The sequence below is a fragment of the Leguminivora glycinivorella genome, chromosome 4, assembly GCF_023078275.1.
Source record: "Leguminivora glycinivorella isolate SPB_JAAS2020 chromosome 4, LegGlyc_1.1, whole genome shotgun sequence".
Classification (NCBI taxonomy): Eukaryota; Metazoa; Arthropoda; class Insecta; order Lepidoptera; family Tortricidae; genus Leguminivora; species Leguminivora glycinivorella.
This window is the reverse complement of record NC_062974.1, coordinates 28,346,786-28,374,460: the sequence shown is the minus strand read 5'-3', so window position 1 is coordinate 28,374,460 and position 27,675 is coordinate 28,346,786. Positions and strand designations below refer to the sequence as shown.

Here is a 27,675-nt window from a genome sequence, read left to right as displayed (position 1 = left end):
TTCGAGTAGACAAATTTAAATGGGTCCCTAAAATTGTTTTTTTTTTCACTGCAGTAAACTATTTGTAACTACGGACTAGTACGGACACCAGAATTAATAAGGCCTAGATGACAATCATTCACTGTCATTGTCACAAATATTATTGAGCTCCTCTAACTGCTGATTTCTACACTTGATACTGGCAAAGTTGAACCAACTGGATTGGCCAGGCCCTCTGTTGAAACTGCAGACGGCAGTCGCTTTCGTAAAAACCAGTGCCGAAGCCAATTCTTGGGATTAGTCACCAACTGGACCGTATAAATATTACATGAAAGTTCACTGCAGTAGATTATACATATTTAGGGAAGTTTGTGAAAGAGAGCGTGTTACGTCATCAAATTGGAAGCAGAACTCGTTCATTTGCATTTCATAGAATACTGTGTATAAATTGTAATGTTAGAAATGCTCTTTTATAATTTATAGCGCCGATATAACGATTGATTTTATATTGTAAAATAATATTTGCTACCGCTATTTTAATCATGTTTTATTTAAAGACAAATATGATTTAGCATCGATGCATATGAGCAGAGAAATCCGCAGTGAACTATATTATCGATTTCAATTTGTTAGAATTAATTCTTAGGTCTTAGGGCAAATTTACACTAGATCAGATGAAAAAGTGTAAACACAGCCTGAAGTATTTCTGAAGCTAAACCAATATTATGTGTTATTTTTCAATGTTTTAAATACTTAAAAAACATAATCGTTTATAGAATTTTAGTATACCGCGGCCCTTCCAAAGAGACTACAAAGAGTAAAGACGTACTACAGGAGTAAACCAATAGTATTCTGTAACCTGTCTCGTCCTCACCTCACTGGAAAGGTGGCATAAAGTTGTCACATAAACATATTATGTACATTCCATACACAAGGGTCCTACGTTTCGAGTACAAGGTCTTGGCATACATTTTGATCAAGGGCCAATTGCTTATGAAGCATAAGGACCCTTTTGTGATGGATATACACATAACAGGACAGAATTAAACGCAACGAAAGCGAGGCGTACATACTTCGTGTGTGCACGATTAAGTTAAGGTTATCCATTATAAAATAAATTCTTGGTAAAAAAGCAACTTTTTTATTTCAATGCTTATTATACAGGCAACTAACCTAGTCGTTAAACAAAACAATCGTTTAGCCTAACAAGGGTTTAATCCATTAAACAACACTTAACTAGAGTAGAGAGACAGTGGAATTTACAAATTACATATACAGTTAGCGACACGAATTTTAAACGAATTCAGTACATTTTTTATGAAATTTTGTGACAACACCTTTGGAAGATTGAAAACATTCTAAGTAAAACCTAAATAATAGACCTAGTCATTCAAGCAAAGAATGGCACAGCTGTGCTTTTATATTACAGATACTGAAATGACAGTTCAATGTCTAGGCTTTACTATTTTAGCCAATAGCCGGGTCCACACAGCGAGGCGTCAAATGTAGAGGTGCCTCGGCCGAGGCACTTTGCATAGCACGTTTGCCTCGCGACGTACCTCGTTCTGCGTGGACCCGGCTAAGGAGGAAGCAACTGAAATTTTATTTTACCATGCCAGGCAGGCAATCATAGTCGCGCGATAAAAGATATAACATCAGGCCGTCCCTTTCGCACTATTTGTAAGTGCGATAGGGACGGCCAGATGTTTTTATCATTTATTGCGCGACCATACTTGCCTGCGTCGCGTCACTATAACCTGCCGACAAAGATTTTTCTGGTTTTGCAGTAGCGACATTTGTCAACTTTCAGTGTCCCTAAATCCCTAATTATCCTTTTTGTGCTAATACTGACAAATTGGGGCAATGAGGAGGCACACCGCTTTTTATCCCGCCAGGCGGCGCCTGTGCAAGTGCCTAGCATGTCACTGTCATTCATATGTGAGAGAGAGAAAAAAATATCATCTTCTCGCTCTCATGTATGAAATTTTTTATCTGTGCAATGGACTAATAAGGTGGCGCCATCTGTCATAACCTTTGAGTATGCCTTCTCATTAACTGTCAGTTCAGTATCTGTGATATAGCAACATGGTTTATCTAAAGATAGTTATGCTAAAATAAGGACGATTAACACGATGAATTTCGCACATTGATTCGCCTGTTCCTGTCTCTATTACACACGCATGTAAAATTATATTGCCGTCTCTCTCACGTTCATGGATCGTCAGCATTACAGGCGGGACAGCAATATAAATACGTGCGTAGGAAAGAGATAGATGGGTCAATGTACGACTTTCCTCGTGCTAAGGGACCTTTCATTACATGATAATTATGTATGAAATGAAATAATATCAAAAACGAGAATACTAAGGTTACTGTACAGTCTAAACCTTACATTTCGAGACTAGGGGGCCGATTTTTGAGTCTCACGGCGTTCGAATTCAGAAAATTGTCACTGAAAATAATAGGCAATTCACCGTTTTCAACCGGTATTTTAGTGACAGTGAGACTCAAAAATCGGCCCCTAGGTTCTCAAAATTGTGTCGCTACCCAATGGCATTTAATCACAGTGTCTTAGTTATTCGAGTTAACGAGATAAATGCGTACGATGGCACTGTTAGATCATTAACGAGTGAGTCAGAATACTTTCATTTGAACCTTTGGAATCTTCGAGCAGATCGCAGATCTTTGTTTTATAGTTGACAGCTCTCTGTGAACAAAAGATACAGTTGTTATAAAACCCATATCAATACTACCCTCACAGATTTCAATCATCACAACTTAGGGCCAGTTGCACCAAACCACCTGTAAATGTAGGCTCTGTTCGTAAAATTTTACCGATTACGTGGGGGACTTAACGATTTGCTAATAAATTGCGTTGCACCAACCCAAAAATTACTGAACGTAACCGCTAACTGTGATGCCAGGTCGTGAATGAAATCCTACCAACATTTTTATGGTAGAATTGATTTTTCATATAGCAACCCAATCATATGAATGTCAAAATCTTTATTTAAAAAAAAACTTAGGCGCAAACTAGCGCGAACTAAACTTTCTTTGCAGCTCTTATCGAAATATTTAACAATTTATACCACTTATGTACACTTGTGTTCGTGGTTATCTTAATGTATATTCATGACGCATGAAAAGGACGCGTCTCTACGACTTTCAAGTGCCTATTTCCAACCTAAAAGCCTTTGTAACAAGGAATGAAGGAACCAATTACCAGGCAAGTTTTCTCATGAGTATTATAATAATTATAGGTAGCTTATTACAGACCTCTTACCCAAATTCATAGCCTTTATTCCGTGAACTGGCTATAAAACAAATTAGCATACTTTTGGTGCAGTACTAGGTAAGTTCAATGTCATACACAGCACACAGCCTATGGCAAAATTTCCAATAAGATTAATGACAAAACTGTTTGTAGTAGCAGACATTTAAGTTTATTTATGTACTGTTACTTAAATTTTGTTGTGTTTGAAAAGGATTATTAAGTATTAAATATAATAATAAGTTACATGTTGCTTTCTTTTCAGAGTTGATTTACACCATTTGATATGGACTACAAGATGAAAGTTCTACAAGTGAATCTGTTCTAGAAATCAACAAATTATACTATGAAATTAACTGGAAGTCTGGGAGAAACTTGTAGAAAATAAATTTTTATAAATTATTATCATCAGAATTTCAATTTTGTTAATAAAATATATTTTTGTTACTTTATGTGCCATGTCATACTAATATCCTGTTTAGGTAGGGAGAGTAAAGGCCAAATGACTATACAGTCTCACACTAATAAACCCCAACCCATTGAAAATTGTGGTTATAAAATTTGAAATTGAATGCTTATTCTAAAGACCATATTTTCACTGCAATATGTTTGAGGCTGGCATCTATTGGGACCAATCCATTTATTCACATGTTAGAGAACAGCACCGATAGTTTAAATGTGGCCGACAGACACATTTTTTCCAGAGTATGTAAGTTTTTTATGTAATCAAGTGTTTACATAATTATATTATTGTCTGAGTAACCCACAACACAAGCATTATTATTATTAAGCTATCATCACAGACCAACCCCTATAGACATCTATTACAAGACGACTCGCGGTGGCCAGCCTTCCTAGTATTTGCACTGATATAAGCGCGGGCGCTCGCCGTGCCCGATCAGTATCGACCAAGTAACAGACCCGAAAGCAGCGCGTGTTTTTCGCACAAAAAAATTGGAAAAGGGTATTTTGATGCCTTAAAGATGTCCACCTGTAGTGTGAAATGGTGTGGAAAGGTAACAAGAAGCTCAAATTTAAAAACAGACGGCATTACATTCCACAAATAAGTCATATTTATAATTTATTCAGAGCCGGCATAGGTCAACTTACATTGGCCACTTACGCGTCAGTAGAGGGACAGTCATACTTCTGTCCCTTTTCATCTGGCGCGACTGCCCGCCGTCCTTGAAACGGCCAATCACAGCGCGCTTAACACATTCCCCGCCCGCTCCTCGCACCCCAAACACTGGTGACTCGTATCGCGAACCAAATATACAAGACTGCCACTCTATAGGAGGTTCTCTGTGGCTATCATGGAACTCAGTCAATCTGTGTAAAAATAAAGTCCCAATTTAAGATAATTAGTACTTTATTCATGAACAATACATGATTTTATCTACCTTCCTGTATAGTTATTGTTTCTCACTATACTCTTATTATAACTATCTGCTTATTCAAGTTATAATTTCCTTTTTTTGACACAACTAGAAATTATTTTGCCTGTATATACTGCTACTGAAAAGTCTGATAACGCTCTGACATGCCACAAAATTCACAAGCCCGCCCTCAATAGTATGCTGAAAAATAAGTACAGAACTATTATGTGCCTACTTATGAAATCTTAGGCTCTGGTTTATTTTAGAAATGTTCAGCTGCATCATTTATATCAAAGCAACACAAATTATGAAATACAATTTGAGGACTTTTAGTAGTAGGTAATAATACTTTAAAATTGTTAGAACATTTTGGTGTCAAGAATTTATCCCTGACCGACATGAAAAATTTAGGTTTAAGTAAAGTGAATTTCAAGCAGATACTTACTATGTTTGTATTACTATTTAGGATAAAATCTTTATTGCTTTCATGTTGGTTAGCTTTATGTATTTAATTAGCTGAAGTACATGCTTGATTGTCAACTTTGCCTTTGCACTAGTCAAACTCAAGATTGCATCTCTCTGCCCGGAGTGTTTATGAATAATATGAATTCATGTTCATCCCACTGTTTTACTAAAAGCCTACTGCTGCTGCTAGAAACAAATAATGCTATGCTGGTAGAAACAAATAAATTCTCATTCCTATGCCACTGGCATAAGTCAACTTCGCTGTGTCACCGACATAGGAAGAGGATTATTTTGGTCTCAAACTTTGTGACGCCAGCACTGAACATGTTAAATGTAAAAAATTTAAGTTGACTACTGCAAAGTTTTTGCATTATAGGTTTATGAAAAAGTTATAAAAGGAGAAATAAAACACAGGTAAGTAGGTATGAACAGAAATATTATAATAACACTTTCTTTACATTTTTTCACTGATATCTTATTATGCTGTTGCCTAAAAGTTGTGTAGATTGTATCAACACATTTGCTTCACACTAAAATACTTCATTTCGGATGTCTCATGGACGTGTATAGTTTAAAACGAAAGTTGATTCCTGTCGCGAGATACGATTTTGAAGGTCGGATTTTATACAATGTCTGTCGTTATTCTCGCCCTGATTTCGGATGTCATAGTGGATCCACAACTTTTTCCAGGATATTTATCATTTTATTCGTGATTCCAAATATACCAAGACCCTTTTAAAGACTGTATTGTCGACAAATAGTTCTCATTATTTGCTGTCGAGTTTTGATCTCATAGGACGCACTTGTGAATTTCTTACAGCATCGATCTGATTGTATATTCAACTGAAGCTCTTTCTGCACTCGATCTAAATATAAACACACATATATCAACAAAATAAATTAAATTAAAGGTGTTTACAAACACAAATCGCCGCGCAATTAAAATAACCTTAAAAACCACTCTGGTGTGTCACTGTCACTTTTGTATGTTCAGTTACTTCCACATTTTTACTGTTTTAAACGTTTTATAAGTATTTTACATTGCTAATAGCTCAAGTTATTTTAAAATAAGCATAAACTCGTGAAATACGGGACAAATTCAAAACATTGGCCGCCATTTTGGTTCCTAGATTTACCTAATACGAGCCGTTAACCGGTGCTCTGGCACCGGTTAAATGAATCGTAACCCTTTTACTGACGGATGGCATGGTGCAACGCAAATATGGACTTAACGGTCGTCGGAGCCATCTTTAACGATGAAGGGGGCGTCAAAGTGTGCTGGTGCAACCGGCCCTTAGATGGTTAGACTAAATATAAAAATAAATAAATAAATATTATAGGACATTCTTACACAGATTGACTGAGGCCCACGGTAAGCTCAAGAAAGCTTGTGTATTGTGGGTACTCAGACAACGATATATCCATACTAATATTATAAATGGGAAAGTGTGTGTGTCTGTTTGTTTGTCCGTCTTTCATGGCAAAACGGAGCGACAAATTGACGTGATATATTAAGTGGAGATATTTGAAGTGATGGAGAGTGACATAGGCTACTTTTTGTCTCTTTCTAACGCGAGCGAAGCCGCAGGCAAGAGCTAGTTTTTTTTTTTTTAGTTAACTGTCGTGTTAAACATGAAAGGCCCTCGCTAGGAATACGGGCGACCATTCACCTTGAAGAGGGCATTCAACGAAAACGTCGTAATAATGTAAAATTGATAGTTTTAGTCGGCAAAATGCTACACTTTCCGTCATCTAAAAGACTTATTAAGTTCAGGATTCGATTAGGACATCTTCTTAACTTACATGTTTTGAGACTGGATTTTTAAAAATATTATTATATATAAAATATATAATTTTGACAATAGATGGTACTCAGGATCTGATGATGAAGTCAGATGGTAGTCATGAGTTCTCATCAACCAGGTCTTGAAACCATTTCGTGTTTGGGCTCGTTTGATTCGCCTCAACAAGATCTTTGACAAGAGGTGATGGTACCCAGGATCTGATGATGAAGCCGGAAGGTAGTCAAGAGAATTCAACAGCCAGGTCTTGAAACCGCTTCGAGTTTGGGCTCGTTTGATTCGTCTCAACAAGATCTTTGACAAGAGATGGTACCCAGGATCTGATGGTGAAGCCGGAAGGTAGTCAAGAGTATTCAACAACCAGGTCTTGAAACTCCTTTATGTTTGGGCTCGTTTGATTCGTCTCAACAAGATCTTTGACAAGAGATGGTACCCAGGATCTGATGATGAAGCTGGAAGGTAGTCAAGAGAATTCATCAACCAGGTCTTGAAACAACTTCGTGTTTGGGATCGTTTGATTCGTCTCAACAAGATCTTTCACAAGAGATGGTACCCAGGATCTGATGATGAAGACAGATGGTAGTCAAGAGTTCTCATCAACCAGGTCTTGTAACCACTTCGTGTTTGGGTTCGTTTGATTCGTCTCAACAAGATCTTTAACAAGAGATGGTAATCACTCTTTTATACTCTGGCGCATCCACTGTCTCAGTGTGTCACCACTTCACCAGTCAATTAAAGCAGGTAGGCGTAGCGTAGAGTTGTATTTCCTTACAAAAAACTAATACATAGATGTGGACCTTCCTGTGCCCCATGCAATTAAAACAACATAATATTTAAAAACCGGCCAAGAGTGTGTCGGGCCATGCTCAGTGTAGGGTTCCGTAGTTTTCCGTATTTTTCTCAAAAACTACTGAACCTATCAAGTTCAAATCAATTTTCCTAGAAAGTCTTTATAAAGTTCTACTTTTGTGATTTTTTTAAAGATATTGTTCAAAAGTTTTTTCCTTTAGGAGCGATTAGTTCCGAAAATATTAATATTATCAAAAAACGATTTTAGTAAACCCTTATTCATTTTTAAATACCTATCCAACAATATATCACACGTTGGGGTTGGAATGAAAAAAAAATATATCATCCCCCACTTTACATGTAGGGGGAGTTCCCTAATAAAACATATTTTTCCATTTTTTTATTTTTGCACTTTGTTGGCGTGATTGATATACATATTGGTACCAAATTTCAGCTTTCTAGTGCTTACGGTTACTGAGATTATCCGCGGACGGACGGACGGACGGACAGACAGACATGGCGAAACTATAAGGGTTCCTAGTTGACTACGGAACCCTAAAAACTGTGATAAGTTTAATAATTAAACTAAAAGGTCAAGTATTGATGCACGAAATCATGTATGCAAATATGTAATATATATGGTGGTATTTTTACGCAAGTATCAATAATGGTTAGTCCGCAACGCTACTGACGGCGTGGCGGTACCGACCATGAATGCTATCCCTTTCGCTCTAGCCGCACGTAAGGTTGGTTCGAAGAGGATCGCACGCTATGTCTGTACCGCAGGCTACAATCGTTATGCTTCTGGTTATAGTGTGCGTCTGCACACAGGCGCACGCCAGCGCCGCCGGCGCCGAAATGCGAGCAAGCAGATTTTTTGAAAGCGCTCTGAAGCTGTGGTACATTACTCTTTATGTGTTATTGAATTTTTTTTAGACTATTGATTATTTTGTTGATATGTTTTGTGAACGAGTCTGTTGATGATTCTTTTGTAATGACGCTTGATATCTCATATCTTAACTTTCAAAAAATCACAGGTGTTTTCATGGTGGATACGAGTATTGGTGAATTTTGGGCATTCTTTTAAAAGGTGGTCAATAGTCTGACAACTGACGTTGTTACATGGGCATAAATTGTCGTCTGTTATTTTAAATCTGTGTAAATAGGCTTTGTGATATCCGTGCCCCGTTAAAACTTGTGTCAGCTGAAAACTTATTGGCATTGAGCCACGTAGTTTTGTGATCGAATCGATGCTGGGCAAATGATGTTTTAAGTGCAACCCAGTAGTGCTGGCTTCGTACCATTTGTTGTACATTGTTTTGATATGTTTCCTGTAATTTATTTTTCCCCTCACTAGCTCGGAAACACGTGTTTTGTCGTTTAATACCAGCGGGTAAAAACGCATTTTATCCACTAGTGGGTAAAGTAATTTGGCCTTGAATAAAGTCAAAATAACTGCTTTAAAATTGATAAAAGTAGATGAATCTAGTAATAAAGATGATTTACCACCTGTGGAACTACTGGAAGCAGTGATAAACGCATTTTTTGCGTTGTAGTTTCCTCGCTATAGTGAGGGGAAAAGTTTTGTGTTCCACTCGGGTGCAAATGTATTTTACTTCTCGTGTGTTAAAAAACTCGCAAGTTCAGGATTCTATTCTCGAACCACTCGCTTCGCTCGTGGTTCAACTATAGAATCCTTTCGCTTGCTCGTTTTTTAATTCCACACTCGGCGTTAAAATACAACTTTGCCCCCTTGTATAACAAATAACTATTGTGGAATGACAAAGGGAAGGATTCGTAGTTGGGAGGTGTTTCTAGATTTGCTGCATGTTTGGCTGCCGCGTCGGCTCGCTCGTTGCCGTCTAGACCGATGTGCGCCTTAATCCAACATAATTTAATTAGGGTTTTTCCGGATTTCTTGATACTGTCAGGGGCGGCTCACTCCGCGATCCTATCGCCGCGCTACAAGTACATGCCGGCGGCCGCGAGTTCGCGGCCTACTCAGGGGTGGCGCGCATTCTCATGGAACGCACGTTCGCACATTCTAATTGTTACTTTACGTCGCGAGTTTTTTTTTAAGTTTCATGTGCGATTTCCGCGTGTGGAATGACTAATAAAGCTTAGTTAAATTGACATCATGAATAAAATAGCACAATTTTACATAGATCTACTATTGATCGAGTCCCACGGAAAAGTTCAATAAGGCTTGTGATGTTGGGACAAACAAAAATATATAAATACTGTATATATACCTAGAAAGTACCCAAGACATGAATATAATAGTATAACATTTTTTGCTAATATTAATTCGATTTAATCTATAGGCAACCCTATCGTCCGACGCTGCGCACGTGCGGCTCGTTTCTTTGTTAGAATTTTGTAGGCATTAGAAAAGCGGCATTTCGTGAACATCAAAGCAGTGGGCCTTCTGTACTTGTACTATTATATATTCTGTGATACTGTACAATGTTTTGTGAATGTTATTTACTATTTGATTCGTGCTGCTCCTGTTTGCTATTTCCATTAACGCCGCCTTGGAGTCTGAGAAGATAGTGACTCTTGGCATTTCTTGATTGTAGCATTCATAGCATGCCTGTTCTAGGGCGTAGCACTCTGCTTGGAAGACAGTACAGCTATTGTGTAGTTTGAAGTGCTTCGTATTGTTTTTTCCGTCTGGGTATTCAATCACCACAGCTGCTCCCACATGCTCTTCGTGTTTACTGCCATCTGCGAACATTCTGTGGATCTCGCCATCGGTATAGTACGGGTTTAACTGTTCCTGATTGCATATTTCTGATATTTCTATTGTTATTCTTTCAGCCGGGTGAAGAAGTTCAGTTATAGGAACTCTTTTGTCATATCTGATGTGGGCCGGTAAGTATTCTGTTGTTGACCTCCGTTTGACGCTCTCAATAGAGGCTACTTCTCTCACTTTTAGGTGCAGGGGCGTCAGGCCGGCAAGTGCAATCGACGCCACTGTTGGAAGTGTTCTGAAGCCGTGTACGATTTTGATGGCAAATCCACGTTGGAGACTAAGTAAGGAGTTGGTTACCTTTTTATATTTGGTTGCAGTGTGCCATATTTCTGCCGCATAAGTGATTACTGGTTCTATTACATGCCTGTATATTATATCGACATTTCCAGCATGAATTCCCCATGTTGGCTTTATATATATGATAAGTTTTTTGTAAGTTGCCCGAGCCTTTTTTATGATATGTGCGCAGTGTTTAATAAAATTTAGATGTTCATCGATGATGGCAAGAGCTAGTATAATATATAAATACTTATATCAGGAACAAATATCTGTGCTCATACTGCTCATCACACAAATAAATGCCCTTACCGGGATTCGAACCCGGGACCGCGGCGCAACAGGCAGGGTCACTACCGACTGCGCCAGACCGGTCGTCAAGTCAAGACTCGCACAGTAAACTGAGAAACAAAAACAAACGCCTGTCGCCTGCAGTATTTCCGGTCGGGAAACCTTCAAGAGATGAACGTAATTCGACCGACATCCACTTTCAACCCCTGTTATGCTGCGGATGTTGATTGGCGGCAGTAATCGCTAACCGTCAGGCATCATGTTGACTTCCTAGATCAGTGTTGGGCAAACGGCCCGCGGGCCAAATCCGACCCGCCACCAGACTGTATCCGGCCCGGCCACCAGTCCTTCAGAATAGTGTGTCTGTGTGTGATATGGCCAGTACTGTAGTAGCAATGTTTTTTAACCCCCGACGCAAAAACGACGGGGTGTTATAAGTTTGACGTGTCTGTCTGTGGCATCGTAGCTCCCGAACAGATGAACCGATTTTGATTTAGTTTTTTTTTTGTCTGAAAGCTGAATTAGCCGGGAGGGTTCTTAGCCATGTTTAATGAAAATCGGTCCACTGTTTTTTTTTTCTCAAATTTTGTGGTTATGTTATTTGGTGTAAATCCGGCCTACATCTAAAACTCCTTCAAATTTTGGCCGGCAATGAAAAAAAATGGCCCACCAGTGTCCTAAATCATGAGAAGATGTCATGGGCCATTTTTTTCAAAATTGTCCACTCCACTTTTTCTTTTGGATTTTGAAATTTCAATGTATTTTCCACTCATAATCGCGAGCTCTTTCAATCCTAATAGGAGAAAAAAAGTGTCCCAAGGTTTTTTCCCATTCCATTACCATTTTTTCATACATTTTGTATGGCAGTACAGATGTGCGAAAAGGGTTTCCTTCGGAAACGTTCGATCGTACAAGATGTACTGACACTGACTGAACTAGCATGACACGTTCGTACGTTTTGCGTAACAATTCGAAGGCAAATCTTTTCGCACTACATCTGTAACGGAATGAAAGGTTCGAAAAAATGCACAGACCAACCCCTATAGACATCCATTACAAGACGACTCGCGGTCGCCAGCCTTCCTAGTATTTGCACTGATATAAGCGCGGGCGCTCGCCGTGCCCGATCAGTAGCGACCAAGTAACAGACCCGAAAGCAGCGCGTGTTTTTCGCACTAAAAAAATTGAAAAAGGGTATTTTGATGTCTTAAAGATGTCCACCTGTAGTGTGAAATGGTGTGCAAAGGTAACAAGAAGCTCAAATTTAAAAACTGACGTCATTACATTCCACATAAAAGTCATATTTATAATTTATTCAGAGCCGGCATAGGTCAACTTACATTGGCCACTTACGCGTCAGTAGAGGGACAGTCCCTTTCATCTGGCGCGACTGCCCGCCGTCCTTGAAACGGCCAATCACAGCCCGCTTAACACATTCCCCGCCCGCTCCTCACACCCCTGGCACTGGTGACTCGTATCGCGAACAAAATATACAAGATTGCTACTCTATAGGAGGTTCTCTGTGAAAAAATGTATGGAAATCTTGGGACATTTTTATTCTCCTATCAGGATCGAAAGAGCTACCCATGTTACAAGTGGGGTGGACCTGTGAAAAAATGGCCCTCATACTAACCGGGCGTCCAGTGCACGTAGTCCGGCGTGGCGGCGGCGTGGTACTCGCGCACCAGCGAGTCCACGACGGAGCGCGACTCGTCGAACTCGTCCAGCGAGTCGCGGAACATCGGCTCCTTGCGGAACACGTCGATGAACGCCTCGCGCTTGCGCAGCTTGTCGTACTGCTGGAGGCAGCGGTCGAATAGCTGGCGAAATTAAAGGTTTCAATGTCTCGATATAAAAAAAAGAAAGATGAGCAGGTTTTGCAAAATATCCTGGTCACGGCACCAAATGCAAGACCCATAGATATAGATATAGATGTTTATTGGTAAAATATTCACATTTACACGTCAATTATTTACATACAATGATTATTTAGAAAAAAAAAATCACATTTCACATTGGGTATTCTAAGTAATGCAGACACACATATTACATTAGTAGGTACACGATCCAGTCAATGACCCGTAGGTATCAAGGAACTCATCCAAAGTATAGCAAGCCATTTCAAGTAGGATGGATTTTAGTTTGCGGACAAATATTGCATCGCTAGAAGCTTGCTTTATGTCATCATGCAGTATATTTTAAAGTCTGATACCCATTACATGCACAGACTTTCTAGTTTTTGCGAGGCGGCACGCTGGCACGACCAGCTGGTTACGCCTGCGCGTCACGCTGCCCCTGAGTTGGCTATGAGTGGGGATCAGATGAAGGTTTTGTCTGACGTATTTGCATGCTTCGATTATGTACACACTTGGCAACGTAAGTATTTTACAACTTTTAAAAAGTTCCCTAGCTGGATGGTCAAGCGGTTTTCTAGTTAGAATGTGAAGGGCACGCTTTTGTAATTTGAACATTCTCTCACGGTCCGCAGCAGTACCCCACAGGTCGACACCGTAGGTTAATATAGAATGGAAGTACCCATAGTAGGCACTCTTTCGGTTCTCCTCGGGCAGACTGTGAGTTAGCCTAGACAAAGCGAAGCACGCAGATGCGAGACGTTTACACGTCATGTCTATATGGGGTGCCCACGTCAGTCCTGAATCAATTACAAAACCCAAGTATTTAACTTCATGTACGTGTGGTACTGGAGTATTGTTTAAAACAATATTCGGAGTATTTTCATTTCTTCTTAATTGGAAGTACATTATGTTTGTCTTATCCACATTCAAAAGCATGCCATTAGCACTGAACCAATCAGATATCTTTTTTGCTGTTTGAGCTAGTTTTATTTCTAAGCTAGGGAAATCGTCGGCTGCAGTTATTACACACGTGTCGTCGGCAAACATAACGTACTCCGCGTCGTCGGAAGCGGCAGTGATGTCATTCACAAGGACCAAAAACAGGTTATTTCCCATCGTTGATCCCTGTGGGACAGCACTGTCCCCTAGTTGTTCAAGGTCAGAGCAAAAAGATTTTACGTAAGTGGATTGTTTTCGCTCCCCAAGGAAGGACCTTAATATCTCGAGGAAGGATCCATTTATGCCATACCGCGATAGCTTTGCGAGAAGCAGTGCGTGGTCGACTGTTTCAAAGGCGCGCGACAGGTCGCAGAATACAGCTGCGACATGTCGCCCGGCCTCGAGGTGGGCAGTCACCCGCCGCACCACGTCTCGCGCCGCGTCCGCAGTCGACCGTCCGGGTTGGTAGGCGTACTGCTGCGGGTTGAGTAGCCCATTGCTAGTAAAGTACTGCATTAGTTTACCACTCAACAGCCGCTCAAACACCTTAGATAAGATGGGAATCAACGATATGGGTCTGTATGATTTGAGTGCATCCATGTCACCTTTGCCCTTATAAATGGGCTGCACTTTAACTACCTTTAGTGATTTGGGGTAAATACCGATTTTAACACACTCATTGAACAGGTAAAGCAGCAGTGAGACTACAACAGGTGGTAAATAGTCTAAAATTGAAGTCGACATGTCATTGACGTCTCTAGACTCTTTCCTTTTAATGTTTTTTAGGGCCATAATTACGTCCGAAAGCGTAAACTCGTCAAAACAAAACACGGGCGCATTATGCAATAGAGACCTTACTGCACACCTAGGTTGTCTGGTAGAGATCGCCTGTTGTCTGCCTCTATTTATATTCATTTGTTTTGTCTCCACTGTATCTTTTACTGAGGTGTGCCAATAAAGAGTATTCTATCTATCTACCTCGGACTAGGGTTGTAAATAGAAAAAAAACCAAATGTTTTTTTTTCAGAATTATGAAAAAAAACATGAAAAAAAACCGAGTACCCTGGTTTTTTTTCTAAATATGTATTTTTTCAGATGAACAAATAATACGACAATAACGGTTTTTCGTGAGTTGTAACGTGTTTCAATAACAATAACGTACATTTTAATTCAATTAACATTCAGTATACAAACGTTTATTGGGGAATCCCCGATGCTGCGTGTAGCTTGGAGAGGCGGTGGTGTTGCCAACAGTAAATAGTGATAACTACCAACTACAGATTACGTAAATGTTACTTTTATAAGACCAGAAATTAAAGTTATTTGATAAAATTCGTTTAATAGTTAACATTAAGTCTAAAAAACCGTATAAAAGTATTAACTACTTTGCAAATATTGAGATTTCGTACTTTAGAAAAAAACATACTCCAGAAAAAAAACTGTTTTTTTTCACGGTTTTTTTTCATGTTTTTTTTTTCAAGCCAGAAAAAAACCGTTTTTTTGCAACCCTGCCTCGGACACTGGCAAATATATGAAAGAAGCGCGTTCCTAGCACACAGTAAGCTCGTGTAGGTGAACGCGTACCATGCTTGTATGAGTGAGATATGACAGGTCGACTGTTCGCGTTTTTGACAGGCGGTAACTGTGAGGTAACCAAGAGGGGGTGGGCGGCACTTTCAGCGGGGAGCGGGAGTGGCCATACTGTACGATAGTACTCTTTATTACGAGTATACTGTGCTTACTGAGTAGTGAAAATGTAAATATTTGTAGACATGATGATTTTCATGATCCTAAGATTTTTTTGGTATAAAATGAAGGCATTGGTAAACAGCGGATATTGTAAATTATCCTGTTCACGGCACCAATTGTAATGACCCCACCTTATACTGTACTAAAATGTGTTTAGAAACCGATTTTGACTCATCTTAGGATTTTTCTGTTTTTACACTACATTGGGGTATTGAGTCCTTCAAAATCGGCAAAAGCAACAAGTCATCGTACGCTCCTGTTCTCCTAACAATAGGTGACATGTCGCTTCTGCTGCTAAACTGGATGCACAAATTATACCACTTATTGAATAAAGAAAAGGTATTATTACTGTTTAATTTACGTCTGTATTATTTATTAGGAGTTGAGTGTAAACACAACATAAGTAGCGTCTTACCGAGCTGATATTCGTGTGGTTGGCGAGCAGCTGCCCCGACACCTTGTGAGATGACGTCACGTGCGGAGAGCGCCGCGACAGCGCCACTTGTATCGAGGCGGGGCCCCACGGGATGAAGTTAGTTTCCGCTCTCGGCTTGTGCACTTGTGATGGGTCTACTTCTGCCTGACATGGAGCGTCTTACCGAGCTGATATTCGTGTGGTTGGCGAGCAGCAGCCCCGACACCTTGTGAGATGACGTCACGTGCGGAGAGCGCCGCGACAGCGCCACTTGTATCGAGGCGGGGCCCCACGGGATGAAGTTAGTTTCCGCTCTCGGCTTGTGCACTTGTGATGGGTCTACTTCTGCCTGACATGGAGCGTCTTACCGAGCTGATATTCGTGTGGTTGGCGAGCAGCAGCCCCGACACCTTGTGAGATGACGTCACGTGCGGAGAGCGCCGGGAGAGGGCTACTTGTATCGAGGCGGGGCCCCACGGGATGAAGTTCGCCAGTTTCCGCTCACGGATGCGCTGGAGGGACTTGTGCACTTGTGATGGATCTACTTCACCCTGAAACAAAAATAGCAAAATTTAGCGAACAGTGCCAACGTTACCAGGTGGCTTGATGAGATCAGACGTGCGTTACATTACATGCAATTTTAGTAAGTATATTGAAAGATCTGTTGATGATTTTTTTATGAGATAGGAGAGCAGACAAATCGTCTGAAGGTAAAGGACACCGGAAACACCAGAAGAGTTGGAAGTTCGTTGTCAGTCTTAATGTTACATACAAGAAATAATTAACGGGATAAACACGACATCATAACCTCTGATTGGAGCTACAACTGACAGGAGGAGGAGTCACCTGTGTTGCTAGTCTAAAATATTCGCACGGCTGCATTCAATTTAAGCTGCGTTTACGAAGATTGCTATCAGGACAATTAGTGCATGCGGCTGCCGCTTGAGGACACTACTATCTGTTCAAAATATTACTTTAAGTCGAAAATTCATAGCTCAGAAATGGCAAACATTTGTAGTGGATGTGGCGAAGAAGTACGTACACACTATTTTATGGTGTGTATGAAATGCGCACTGTTGTATGATCTTGAATGCATACAAATTTCACCTGTAGTATTTGATCAGCTAACACAGGAGGACAAAAATAAGTGGCTATGTCCTTGCTGCAAATCCTCGCTTCCTAAAGGTGACAATAGCCATACCCCCATTCGTGACCGAAACTCAATCGGTAGCATGAATACCAGCTTGAATACCAGTTATACGGCTCAGGATACCATCACACGATTCCGAGGACACCGTTATCCGCTGGAGTCTATCAACACTGAAGAGAAGAATAGCGAGATGCATATTTCAGAGTTGGTACTAGAGGTCCGGGAACTGCGGAAGGAGGTATGCGCTCTGGGTAACCTGCGACACCAAATGGAAGAGCTTAAAGCACACATTACAGGAATGTCCTTACTACAACAAAAAATCAACGTATATGAGAAGAAAGTAGCCGAGCAAGACAAAATAATAGAGGATCTTCAGAAAAAGAGACTCACATCTAAACCAAGTCCTAAGAGAAAACGGAGAAGGAAAGGAAATAATAGCGAAAAGGTTGAGAGTAGTACTGAAAATGATGAGCATGAGGTGAAATCACTTAAGAATCAGGCAATCACTGAGATAGAAATCCCGGCATCACCAACTCACGAACAGCAACCTCAAGCGTTACAGCCCGAGTTTGTAAACTCCACATACAGCCAAGTAACGCAAAAGATACCTCAGGGCAGTAGGCAGCAAAATGTATCCGTCAAATCCGCTGATGACCTGCCAAGGGCCCACGATGCTAAGACTGAGAAAAGGATTTCAGTGCGAGGAACTGCAGGCCCTCAAATTACAGGACTTAGGGCGGTAGAGGAGCGAAAGTACCTACACCTCTGGAACATGCAATCTGGACCAGATGAAATTCTACCTTACGTGAAAAGCCTATGCGACGAGATGACTTGCTCAATAATGGAGTTGAAGACAAGAGGTGACTACCGTTCGTATAAAATTGGAGTACCTGTTGCGTATTATGCGAAATGTCTGTCCCCGGACGTGTGGCCAGTTAACGCTAGAGTCAAAGAGTGGTTTTTTCGTAAATCGGCAAATATCCACCAACAATAAATTAAACAAAGAGAGAGCGCATCAGAGGAAGATCAAACCTACCGTTCACTTGGTATACCAGAATGTCAGAGGGCTGAACACCAAGCTGAAGCATTTCCGACAATATCTCGCCAGTTGTGACAGTGACATAGTTGCCGTCACAGAAAGCTTTTTAACCGATTCTGTGGAAGACGCGGAAGTGTTACATACTGACTGGAAACTACTCCGTCGTGACCGGTCAACGGGCTCCCGCGGCGGAGGAGTCCTACTAGCCTGCAAACCTGGTATCACTATGAGGAGACGAAAAGAACTAGAGACATCTACAGGTGAAGATCTATGGGCAGCCGTCACAACGGAAAAATCGTCTTTCCACATCTGTGTTGTCTATATCCATCCGAGAGCCACCGATGAGATGTATATGCAGTGGTTTCACAAAGTGGAATCTATAGTGACATCCTTAAAGCAAACTGTAGTTATAGTAGGCGATCTAAACATAAATCCTACATATGCATCTCAAGCTCTTCTTAACTATTATGGTTATTTCTTAACTGTTTGTGGCATGACAGAGATGAATGGTGTGTTGAATGCGTACGGGGGTAAGCTGGATGTTGTGCTGGTGTCAGAACGTGTTAAAGCGTCTGTCTCGGAAGTTGCAGGTGGCGGTCTTGTCCCGAATCGTGATGCGTACCATCCTCCTTTGGATATATTACTTTCCATCGATTGTATCAGTGATGGAGTAGGGAATTCTGCTGAACCCAGTAATATTGACTTTCAATATGACTATAATTTTGCGAAGGGTGATTACGAAAGCCTTTATAAATACTTAACCGAAGTATCTTGGAGTGAAGTGTTTCTGGCAGATGATGTAGAGTTGGCTGTTGAAACATTTTATAAAATCATTTACTCTGCTTTTGACGTCGCAATCCCAAAGAAAATACGTGCAAACTCGATGTGTAGACAATATCCAGTATGGTTTACTGCAGATATCATCAAAGATTTAAAATACAAAGCGAAACTTCATAGGGAATGGAAAAAAAGCAAAGATGTCTCTGTTTATAAAAGCTATTCTACATTGCGAGCAAGTGTAAAGAACAGAATTTCTTGCGCCTACCATGAGTATGTCAGTGGGCTAGAAGCAAGGATAAATATCAATCCTCGTGCTTTCTGGCGGCATATGAGCTCCTTAAGGGCTAAAGGGGTTTTGAAGCTACTGTTCGGCATAATGGGGCAGAGCACGTAGGTCCTGATGCGGCAGATGCTTTTGCAGACTTTTTTGCCAGTGTCTTTTTGTCTGATGTACCGCAGCTTGACTATAAAGCTGTTATCGACCAAGACCAAAGTCGAACCGCGAATTATGTAAATATACCGGCTATCGAGCCTCGCGATGTTGACGCAGCCATCAAAAGACTGAAGCCGCGTAGTTCAGTAGGTCCTGATAACATCCCTGCATACGTAATTAAAGGTTGTAAAGATTGCTTAATTCTTCCCATGTGTCACATTTTTAACCTGTCATTGTCTTATGGGCGGTATCCTGGCTGTTGGAAAATTACTAGAGTCACTCCAATACCAAAATCTAGCGATGTCTCTAACGTCGAGAACTACAGACCTATTGCAATCTTATCGGTTTTAGCTAAACTGTTTGAATCAGTCTTGCACAAATTGATAGTCTCGCAAATTTCTCCCTTTTTATGCAATTCACAACATGGTTTTAGAGCAAATAGGTCAGTTGAATCCAACCTCCTCACGTTAGTTGATGTCATATCGAAGCATTTGGATGAGGGCCAGCAGGTAGATATACTCTATCTAGACTTTAAAAAGGCATTCGATCGCGTTGACAACGACGTTTTGATGCACAAACTATGCCGTATTGGCTTTTCACCTAAGCTCCTTAAATTTTTCGCAAGTTACCTAGGTGATAGGAAGCAATTTGTCAAACACGGAAATTTTGTGTCGAAGGAGTATTCAACGCGTTCGGGTGTTAGTCAGGGGTCGATCTTGGGTCCATTGCTGTTTGGCATTATGATAAACGATCTTGAGAAAACAGTTGAACATGCCAAATGTCTACTGTATGCGGATGATCTGAAACTGATACTCGGAATAAAAAATATAGCTGATTGCAAAAAGTTACAGGACGACATCGATTCTGTTTTTCAGTGGAGTGCTATTAATAAGCTACACTTCAATGCATCCAAGTGTTCTGTCATGACGTTTAGCCGAGCAAAAAGACCATTACATGCTGTCTACAAATTGGGGTGCGAGGATGTGTCCCGGGTCGTAACAGTCAAGGACTTAGGTGTTATCTTTGATGATCACCTGTCCTTTCATGAACACATTAAAAAGTTAGCTTCGGAGTGCTTTAAAAGACTGGGATTTGTTATCAGAAGTGCGAGTGATTTCCAAAATCCAAAGGTGATTAAGCTCTTGTACACGTCACTGGTTCGTAGCAAACTTGAGTCTGCGGCAATTGTCTGGAACCCTTACGAAAGTACTTACGCACTACTTCTGGAGAGAGTACAAAAAGTGTTTCTAAGGTTTCTGTATAAAAAGTTGTATGGGTACTATCCCTATCTGTACCCTACTAAATTCTTGCTGGGATCGCTTGGCTTCAACTCTCTGGAAGTAAGGCGTAATTACAAATTTTTGACATATATGTGTAGTATATTGAGGGGAAAGAGTGACTGTCCTGATTTGGTGTCAAAACTTGTTAGGCTTTCGGTACCATTCGTCCCTAAGAACCAGCTCAGGCCGCGGTGCCCCAGTCTTTTAGCGGTACCTCTTGCGCGTACAGTCTCCTGCAGACACTCCCCAGTTCTCCGAGCCCTCAGGGACATTAATGCGTTCCTGACATCAGCTCCTGATTGCGATGTGTTTGATAGTAGATGGGTGAATGTGTGTCGTGATTGTTTGAGATACTGTGAGACGATGGATGAATGAAAATAAAATGTTGTGACTGTTCATCGTATTTTTTGACATGTATTGTATAAATCCTTTTTTTTTTTTTTTTTTGTTGAAACATTTCTTTCTATTCTTATTTTTTTCCTTTTTTTTCCAATTGTATATTGTGTATTTGCATGAATTAATCATAATTAATACTGTAATTATTTTTCTAAGCATGTTTAAATTTGCCAGCGCTTTGGTGCAAACTGTAATGCTGTGTAAATTGTATATATATTAATAAATAATAAATAAATAAAATTCAACACATCAAACAAATCATCAATGTAATGAAAGTGATGAAACTGTTATACCAGCAGGGTTAGCACATGATTGCCGCGAGATAGACTACCCGTCCTTATGTCATTAATACAGTTAGAAGAAGATGTGCCATCTATCTCGCGGCGACACACTCTCGCGGCCATCTTGTGCTAGGCCTACAGTTCAGGTACCGTGTAAATAGGGTCTTAGTATTGAGAATGTATCTAAGCTAGATGCAGAGTTCAACTTTGCAGTTTGTGTTTGTCCACTAGTGGACTATTTTTCAGTTTAACCGATAATGAAAAGAATTGTAGGTTACCTAAATAATTAGGCTTATATTGATCGGGATATAGACCGTGATTATCTTTTTAATTTTTGTCGAGCTCCCGATATTTCAACGCAGTTGCATGCATCATGATCACGGAAAACTAAAGAAGGCGGGTGGATGTCAAAGTTAAGTCAAGTCTAATGAAAATAACCGTGAATCATTAAATAAAACTATGGAAACGGATTAAATCGCGTATAATGAATTTACAACGGGTCACCCGTTGACCACGAATGCTGTAAAGTGTTCGAAACGTTGGGATGAATTGTAAATTCTAAACTATCGCGGTAACCGAAGACAATATTAACCGTGAATCATTTAACTGACCTGAATAATGTTAAGGATGGAGATGTAGCAGTGCTGGTTGGCGCGGTCCGGGCTCAGGGACACCATCATGTTCTTGGGCTGCAGCAGCCGCTGCATCACGTCCAGGACGGTGGTCTTGCGGATCTTTGGCGCCTGCTCCAAAAACAAAATACAATGTATTCAAATGTTTCACGTGCAATGAACGTGCAATGAAAATATTTAGTTTATTTTCCCTCTAGTTTCAAAGAATTACAAATCTTCGACTTTTGCTGTCAGTTCTTTAAACATTTTTTGTTTAAAATTTTGAGTTTATAGATTTTAAAAGATTCATAGATACGTAACTTCGGCAGTCTGTACTTCTGCAACGTGATATTTTTAACCGTGTTATGAGTTTGACGTGTCTGTCTGTCTGTTTGTCTGTCTGTGGCATCGTAGCGTAGCTCCCGAATGGATTAACCGATTTGGATTTTGTTTTTTTTTGTCTGAAAGCTGAGTAAGTCGGGAGTGTTCTTAGCCATGTTTCTAGAAAATCGGTCTACTATGTCGCGGTTAGGGGTTTTTCAAAATTTTAATTTTGTGGTTAGGTTACTTTTAAATTATTTTTAATTGAATAAAATATATACGATATATTATATAGATATTCATATAAGAATGGTTTACCTCAGGTTAAATGAGTTAAGACTAAGTACTTACAACGTGCACCAAATGGTCAGCTGTCAGTGGCGTGTAGCCCGTCATGAGGAAATGTAGCCGCGGCGTGGGGATGAGCGGCGCCACGAGGCTGATCAGGTCGTTGTTCATGTACGAGGGATACCTGGCAGAGAATACATAACTAATTACGAGTCGATTACCAAACTATCATTTTTCTGTTCAGGTTCAATACCTGCATTTATCATTCTAACGACATAACAAATGGTTGTACATCACATTTTACAAGTAATGCACAAACAACTAGATGTACTTAAAATAACTTTGAAATACTTACCAATCTCACCAATTATACTACCTGCAAATTATATAAAAAAAAAAGCGCTGTTGGCCCAACGGTAAGAGCGTACGACTTTTAATCCGGAGGTCGCGGGTTCAAACCCTGGCTTGCTCGAAATATCATTTGATATTTGCCAGTCGCTTTTCGTGAAGGAAAACATCGTGAGGAAACCGGATTAATTCCAATACGGCCTAGTTACCCTTCGGGTTGGAAGGCTGACCTTCCAACCCGTCAGTACAGTCGCTTTCGTAAAACTAGTGCCTACGCCAAATCTTGGGATTAGTTGTCAAAAGCGGACCTCAGGCTCCCCATGAGCCGCGGCGAATGCCAGGATAACGCAAGGAGGATGATGATGACTCCTACGACTTATGGTCAGATCTTGAATCAATCAATCCTTTCATACTGAAGAAAATGCCAATACCAATATCAAATATCGTGGCACTTCATTACTTTCTGTCTTGTTGTTATTATGTGTATTTTGTCTTGCCTGTGTTCACGAATAAATGTTTATTCTATTCTATTCTAAATAAATAATTTTTACGTGGACGAATCTAAAACAATATCAGGTGAAAGTCATCTTTGGTTGTAAGACTTACTCCGTCCAAATCGCGAGTCATAATCGTCACAGGCGTCATCAATAGCGAGGCTCAAGTAGCTGGCTATGCTAAAATGGAACCTTAAAGTTGTTTCATTGATACCTTAATGTAGCAGTACTGGCAGACATGATGGTGGAGACGAGCGTGTTGATCTGCGTGAAGGAGGGGTTGGGGATGTGCAGCCGGTCGCTGGCGATCCTGTTGAGCGCCGTGTTGTCGAGAACCATCACGCAGTCCGCGCTTTCTGTGAGGCGCTTTAGCGTGAGAAGCGAGTTGTATGGCTGCACGACGACATCGCTGTAAGAAAAAAAAGGCTATGAGCAGAAAAATACAAGTGACAGCGATGCATTGAGTGGGGTGAATAAATTTTTCATAAAATTATTTTTATAGACATATCAAAGGGTCAAACACATAGTGTTTGTGTTTTTGATTTCCAGCCGCGTGAGCATAATGTGGATAGGGTACCGGAAATCTCGCTGTACGGGATACCTCTGAATAGGACCAATAAGTTCAAGTACCTGGGTCACTGGGTCGACGAGAGCCTCTCAGACGATCCAGACATCGAGAGGGAGCGCAGGGCGTTGGCTGTCCGGGGTAACATGGTGGCTCGCAGGTTTGCACGTTGTTCAAGAGAAGTTAAAATAACTCTGTTCAAGGCATATTGCCAATCTTTTTACACGTGCAGCCTGTGGGTCAACTATACTCAGAGGGCAATCAACGCCTTGCGCGTTCAGTACAATAATGTACTCAGGATGTTGTTGGGTCTTTCGAAGTTCTGCAGCGCTTCAGGTATGTTTGCGGATACACGAATAGATGGCTTCCAGGCCATTATCCGCAAACGGACTGCTTCCCTTATGAGCCGCGTTCGTGTGAGCCCCAACAGCATTCTGAGTCTGGTGGCTAATAGGCTGGATTGTCCTATAGCAAGGCACTGGGATAGTCTCCATGTTCCCCCACTTCCTTAATTTATGTTCTGTATTTTAGTTCTTAAGCTTCGGACATTTGAATAGAATTTGACTGTGCATGCTTGCAAATTTTAATGTTTTATAAATTATTGAATATTATTAATTTATTATTATTATTGGATGTTATACATTTTTATTTTTGATTATAAGAATTATTGAGTTATCGAATTATTTGATATATCAGTGCACAGTGAAATTGTTTTAAATGTATATCCTTGATCTAATTTAATTTAATTTGATATAAGTACCTAAGTTTTCATTGTAATTTTCTTTTGTTTCTTTCTTTTCTTTTGTGAATATGTGTATCTATGGACTAAAGTTGCCTGAAATAAATGATTTAATAATAATAGTCCAGTTCAGTGCCCTATATATAATTTATATAATACTTATGCACATATGTGTTTACCATCATGATTCATGAATAAACTATTGAATCTTGAATCTATATGACCTAAGTTTTTTATTTTTTTTATTATTTATTATTCACAAAAATAAACTTATAATTAACAGTTTACAGGAATCCTCGCCAAACTGTAACGTTTGATGGCGAGAAGCGCTCATTGTTTTAGACATTAGTTACTTAAATATCTACAGTTTTGATATAAAACAAAAACGTAACATAATACTCTAAGATTAATATTTAATGTTTGTAACTTAATACTAATTTAAACTTTCTTTTTTTTTTTTACTTTTAACTATCGAAATTATCATAACTCCTGGTTGTCCTCTGATAGATAGGACTTAAGTTTAGTTTTTAACATCGTTTTTGACATTTTTGGAGTATGTCTTAAAATATTAATTTTATTATAAATTCTTGGCACTATATATGAGGACATTCTTTCACCATAGTAGTTTTTAGCACACAAGTATATCTCAATTATGACAAACTAGCTCCACAAGTCCATGCCCCATTGATAGAAATAATTTGATAGACTTAAGAGGATGACTAAATATTTTTCATGAGGAATGTCAAGGTGTTAAAGAGGTGTAATTGAGATCACATCAAAATTTTATTTATTTTGGTTCCTTTGAACTCACCTGATTTCATCCAGATTAGGGAAGACACTGTACGTCTGCACCAGCTTCTTGGGGAAGCGGTCGGAGAGGTGCTCCAGGATGTAGGAGCCCATGCCGGAGCCCGTGCCTCCCGCTATCGAGTGGCACACCACAAACCCCTGACAAACAATACACATTTATACTCCTACATTCTGACCTTAATAGTTTACTAAAATAAGTTCATGCTTCTTTGAGTAGTTTGAGTACAGACATACAAAAAAAGTAGTTTACCACTTTTCGACCTAGAGTTGACGAAATAGAGTTGAAAAGACCATTTTCTTAGCTGACCGTATTGTAGAACGGGCGATTTTCCGTAACTCGACGTCTTGCGCCTATTTTGCGTGATATGAGGGGGGTTGGCTAATCCTGCCATCCCAACTCCTCGAGAAATCCTACCAGACCCTTGATGTTGAGTTGGACCTCGGGGAGGTCTCTCGGAGATCCGAGATCCGTACAACACTGTCTACTGTGTATATTAATGTGTAAAATAAGAGGTGACCTTAGCTTTAGAGACTAAAAGAACCGGTATGTGCAAAAACTGGCAGCATTTCCCAGACTATGGGTCACAGATGAATATTGGGCCCCCAAACTACTAGGAAATCAGAATACTGACAGTAAGATTTATGCCCCCTTGTAAGATGGCCAGGAGTTGGGTCCCAAAATTGTTTCTTTCTTAAGGTGGGCCAGAGTTTCACTTTAGGAACCACTAAGGCTTTACTTACCTCCAAATTGTCGCTGCCATCAGCCTCCCGGTTGATGATGTCAAACACCTCCTCGTTCAGCTTGTCCCCCTGTGCATACCCTGACGCCCAATTGTTCCCAGCACCTCCACCATGCTTAGACAGGTACACATTCTCTGGGTTGTATAACTGAAAGACATATCAGAAAATAAACTGTAACATTCGGAAGTGTTTTCAATACATCATGTCAAGTTTTTCTCTGATACATGATAACACATCAGTAGACACATATGCTGTAGCATACACATAGTCATTTGTTTCCTTTGGTCTATGACAGATGATGTCACTATCCATCCGTGAACATGTTAAAGGATTCTATAGTTTTCATTTAGTATACATTTGATTGATTAAGGAGGCCTGCCAGGGATTAACACAGGCATCTGCTATTAGGACTGCAGAAAACCATGCTTAATGGAGAGCTTAGGTGCACAAAATAACAACCTCATGTCATGAGGAACTGAACTTAGAAGAAGAAAGCATTTAAAAAATAACTACAAAGGAAGTAGAAATTCATATAACATTATCTGACTCATAATAAGACAAGACTTTATTTTTCTCATTATAAGATCTCGCATCACAACTAAATATTTACAAGCATTATTTATCATCATATTGATCTCACCTTGGCGTACGGCGAGTTCATGATAGTGTGTATAACCCTCGGCTCCAGATCCAACAACACTGCCCGGGGTATGTAGTGGTCGTCGTCAGCCTGGTAGAAGAACACGTCTTTCCGGTCCAGCCCTGCCGTCGCGTACTCCTCCAGGATGCCCTCCGGCGATATCCCGTGCTCTATGCATAGCTGCTTCCAGAATTCAAAACCGACTGGGGAACAAAAACATGCTTTAACAATAAGCTTTTCAAACGTGTATATTTCACAGTTTATTGTTTATATTAGAAGATAATTCGAATCTAAGTGATGGAAATAGAGGATGCAATGATAACCAACTGAAGAATAACAATAAATTAAGCCGGAAACAAGAAAAACAAGGCCTAATATTTAAATTAACCGAAGGATACAGTTTGGGTGCAAACTCACTCTGGTTGCCGCATTGGCCCAGCTGGAGCGTTATCATTTCATTCGGCATGATGAATTTGTAACTTATAACACTATTAATAGGATAAATTAGAAGAAATAACTACGCGTTGATTTAAATAAAATCCAAACAACTCCATTTACCACCCGATCCAACTGACATTTATTTGACAGATGTCACAGATATCGTACAATTCCATTCACATTTATTGGCCATGAATTAACAGATATTATTTTGAATTATTATTTGAACATTCACATTAATCATTTTTATTTACGTTTTACAATAATTGACATGAAATCATACACAGTTGAAAATAAATCATACGCACCCCGAAATAAAACAAAGCTTTTCTTTGAATGACTCCATAACTTAAGGGCT

At 40.0% G+C, this 27,675-nt stretch overlaps 1 protein-coding gene across 2 annotated transcripts; it reads right to left on the bottom strand.

Annotated features, from left to right (window-relative positions):
- Positions 1–1,104: 1,104 nt before the first annotated feature.
- On the bottom strand, positions 1,105–27,437 carry LOC125225050 (tubulin gamma-1 chain-like). 2 transcript variants are annotated; one of them, XM_048128561.1, is made up of 10 exons: positions 27,297–27,437; positions 26,880–27,082; positions 26,240–26,386; positions 25,500–25,636; positions 23,599–23,793; positions 22,606–22,726; positions 21,934–22,068; positions 16,332–16,514; positions 12,638–12,824; positions 1,105–2,686 (listed from the first exon to the last, which is right to left on the bottom strand). In XM_048128561.1, exons 1-10 carry the CDS (start codon positions 27,343–27,345, stop codon positions 2,670–2,672), a joined length of 1,374 nt encoding a protein of 457 aa, XP_047984518.1. In that variant the 5' UTR covers positions 27,346–27,437; the 3' UTR covers positions 1,105–2,669. The 2 variants fall into 2 exon arrangements, with proteins under 2 accessions (XP_047984518.1, XP_047984519.1); XM_048128562.1 differs by having other exon boundaries at positions 21,934–22,065.
- Between the last annotated feature and the right edge of the window lie 238 nt (positions 27,438–27,675).

Excerpts from the sequence above, each read along its gene's own strand:
- LOC125225050 (XM_048128561.1), bottom strand. The coding sequence starts at position 27,345 with ATGCCGAATGAAATGATAACGCTCCAGCTGGGCCAATGCGGCAACCAG. Across the intron at positions 23,794-25,499 it reads CCTAATCTGGATGAAATCAG|CGATGTCGTCGTGCAGCCAT; the intron begins GTGAGTTCAAAG and ends TTTTTCTTACAG. Across the intron at positions 22,727-23,598 it reads GCCAGTACTGCTACATTAAG|GTATCCCTCGTACATGAACA; the intron begins GTATCAATGAAA and ends ATTCTCTGCCAG.